Source organism: Mixophyes fleayi, chromosome 4 (genome assembly GCF_038048845.1).
Source record: "Mixophyes fleayi isolate aMixFle1 chromosome 4, aMixFle1.hap1, whole genome shotgun sequence".
Classification (NCBI taxonomy): domain Eukaryota; kingdom Metazoa; phylum Chordata; class Amphibia; order Anura; family Limnodynastidae; genus Mixophyes; species Mixophyes fleayi.
This window is the reverse complement of record NC_134405.1, coordinates 323,035,208-323,038,903: the sequence shown is the minus strand read 5'-3', so window position 1 is coordinate 323,038,903 and position 3,696 is coordinate 323,035,208. Positions and strand designations below refer to the sequence as shown.

The 3,696-nt window shown below is 43.9% G+C and overlaps 1 protein-coding gene across 1 annotated transcript; it reads right to left on the bottom strand.

Annotated features, from left to right (window-relative positions):
- Positions 1–1,766: 1,766 nt before the first annotated feature.
- LOC142150202 (shaker-related potassium channel tsha2-like) lies at positions 1,767–3,496 on the bottom strand. Its single transcript, XM_075205410.1, has one exon. It carries the CDS (start codon positions 3,213–3,215, stop codon positions 1,773–1,775), a length of 1,443 nt encoding a protein of 480 aa, XP_075061511.1. The 5' UTR covers positions 3,216–3,496; the 3' UTR covers positions 1,767–1,772.
- Between the last annotated feature and the right edge of the window lie 200 nt (positions 3,497–3,696).

Sequence of the window (3,696 nt, the reverse complement as noted above, 5' to 3'; positions counted from 1 at the left end):
ACATGAACTCTAATCTGGTATCTGCCAATTTCCATAATGTCCTATTCTATGTAATCTTTGCCTGGCAACAGAGAGTCATCACAGTGATAGGTCATGTTTACTATCGTGCGGTGATAGAATTCAACATATGGATCAATAAAATCAATTGGAACCAAATGAACGAAGGCAATGAAAAAATATCAGTAAAAAAATATATTTTACTGCATGTATGGCTGATTTAACATTAATGTAACCGATTCCACAATATACATTACTGCCAAACCTCTTTCACCTCTGGCCCCTAGATGAGAGTTTCTCTACACAAGTCATTTATTATCATCTGGTCTAATGCATGGTAGATTCAAATATGTACACAACCCAAGTTTTTTTACCTTACACTTCACTTTACAAGGCACTTACAGATAAGGAAATATTTGGTAAACCAACAAAAGAAAGCACACCACAAAATGTAACCCTTCACAAAGTTCAGATGTGCAGGAATCTCTAGCAGCCAAAGAGTTAAAAAAAAATTCCAAGAACAGCATTGATGTAAACAAATGAAGATACAGTGCAAAAAACTGCAGATGTTTATACACTAAGGTGAGGAAATGAATAAATTCAGTAACGGCCTGAAGCCTTCACTCTTCCGTATATTGACTTTTTTGATTACACTGTGGACCTCATTTAGAGTCGGACGCAAAGTCCGTTTAAGAAGTGTAGGAGTGGGAGTGTGCCGCAGCTTGGTAGGGTACTACGGGTGGCAAGCAACCCCAGTTGCGTCCCACTCTTAATACCCTATCGAGCTGCGAGCAGTTCCTGCAGCTAGCTAACGCTTGCGCCACCTAAATCCTGCCTCACAGGTTTAGCCCTGTTTTGGCGTGTGTTGCGTCTGCGCCTCACTGCGACTAGGATGTATTTACATGTTCACGCCTTAACAAATCCGTGTTCCTCCCATTCTCTCGTAGTGAGTTGCAAACTGTCTCAAGTGTTAATTGAGTCCAAGATGCAGGCGGATTTGGTGCTTTCTGCACATGCGTGGTAGTGTTTTTTTGCTGGATGCGCCTAAAACGGACTTTGCGTCCGACTCTAAATGAGGTCCTGTATGTTCCAACATAAAGTACATTATTATGATGTTATTATTTCGTTCCCATTTTTTCTGCAAATAAATATTAAACAATGACCTTGCGTTGACTTAGATGCGTACGTTTCTGGTCACAGCTCCAGACAGGTGTTCTTCAGCCCTAGTGGCTCACGATGGTTCTCATATATATATCAGAGTCCTTGTCAGTGAATGGCACTGTTGCAAAAATCTATCCAAAACAGTTTCTGCCATGTAAGTAATGTGCTAGCATGTGATTGCTGTGGATTGTCACTGCCGGATAGAATATTACTTGGGAAAGCCAGATCCACACATAAATCTCCTTACTTAGAAACAACCAACAATTATGAACCATGGTCATTTGCCAATTTCTGCATAGAGTTGTCTATTTATACAATATCACCATTCCCACTATATATAGGTTTACTGTGCATTATAGTTCTTAAACACCCACACCATCTCCATCCTAATTTACTTGACAGGTTTAAAAAAAAAAAAAGCAATAATTCTAGGACAACCTGACAGCTAGGATTCTCATTATTAAACATCTACTGTATATTCTTCACTCTCCACAGTGCATGGTCACCTTTTTGCACACATCACAGGCTGGTGATGATGTGCTTGCCAGCACTACCAGTGAGGTCATTACCAACAGACCTGCGTTGATCGATTGTTCTGGGGACTTACCAAGAGGTCATACCTCAGTTAACTTTGTTTGTTCTGCATAGTTTTTGTTGGTAGTGAATTGTGAATATTTGGATTCATCCGGGTCTTCCGATTCCATATAATCCGATTTGTTGAATGACTGTTTGCTTTCACTCTTTTTTAGGTCTCCAAAAGAAGAGGGTTGCTGCCCACAGGTGACGTGGGTGTACTTTGAATACTCTTCATGGTCATTCTCCTTGTGATAAAAGTAGCTAAAATTGGAGACGATGACAGGTACTGGGAGGGCGATGGTTAAGACACCAGCTATGGCGCACAGAGACCCTACTATTCTCCCACCAATGGTTACAGGGTACATGTCACCATATCCCACTGTGGTCATGGACACCACAGCCCACCAGAAAGATTCAGGGATGCTGGTGAATAAAGACTCTGGGTCATCAGCCTCTGCAAAATACACAGCACTGGAGAACAAGATGACGCCAATGAAGAGGAAGAAGATGAGAAGACCAAGCTCCCTCATACTGGCCTGCAATGTTTTGCCTAAGATTTGAAGCCCTTTAGAGTGCCTGGAGAGCTTGAAAATCCGGAATACTCTTACCAGGCGGATGACCCTCAGAATAGCCAAGTACATGGCCTGCTGCTCATTGCTACTGTTCTGAGCCAACTCGGTTCCCAAGGAAATGAAATAAGGGATGATGGACACAATGTCAATGACATTCATGATGTTCTTGAAGAAAGTAGGTTTGCTTGGGCTGGCAATGCATCTGACCAGGAGCTCAAAGGAGAACCAGATGATGCACAGAGTCTCAATCAGGAAGAAAGGGTCAGTTAAGATATTTTCCTTTGTAGTGCGGGTTCCATTGACCACTAGATGTTCACCTGAGAGCCTAACTTCTTCCTTGAATTCGGGCAGAGTCTCCAAGCAGAAGATGACTATGGAGATAAGAATAATGAGGACAGAAATAATTGCAATGCCCTTAGCAGGTCTTGAACTCTCTGGGTACTCAAAGAGTAACCAAATCTGCCTCTGAAAGTCATTATTAGGCAAAGGGCGCTCTTCTTCCTTGATGAACCCTTCGTCATCCCGAAACATCTCTATGACCTCCTCTCCCAGCTCATAAAACTTAATCTCCTCCAAGAAGATGTTAACTGGGACATTGACCGGTCTGCGGAGCCTGCCCCCGGATTGATAATAATACAATATAGCATCAAAGCATGGGCGGTTGCGATCAAAGAAGTACTCATTTCTTAACGGGTCAAAAAAGCGCATCCGTTTCTTTGGGTCTCCCAGCAAGGTCTGGGGGAACTGAGCCAGAGTTCTCAGCTGGGTCTCAAACCGGAGCCCTGATATGTTGATGACCACCCTCTCACAGCAGTCCTGGGTGACCCTTTCTGGATCATAGCCCTCTTGTCCCAGGGCACTAAGGGACAACAGTGTCTCATCAACGGTCTCCCCGGACACCACAGCCATCTCTCCCTCTTTAGGTTATTGTCTCTCTTCAATATTGGAGCGCAACCTCTGCCCCTGGGTGGCTGAAGAGACCCTAAACAGCCGCACCGCACATAATCTGTGCCTTTCAGTCTTTCCGTCTAAACACCTATTCACAGCAGATCGGCAGCTCCCTTGTTGCTGTGCATCCTCTTCCACTCCAACAATCTCACACTGCTGCGCCCATCACATCTGTACAGAGAGTCTCTGATTGGCATCTCTGCGCTTGGCAGTCTCCCTGTCCCAAAGATATTCCCTTGTTGCTCAGGGGGTGTGTCACACACGTAGCAGCCACCTCTGGTTTAGCTCATTGCCAAACCTCTCTCTTTCCTTCCCCGTCTCTGTTCCCCTTGTTTCGTTACATAGTCTATAGGAATTAGCACATTGATTTAACTTCTACTAATTAACCTTGTGAGATCTGGTAAGCAGAGGGGACACTGACACTCCTGATAGCTTAATGACT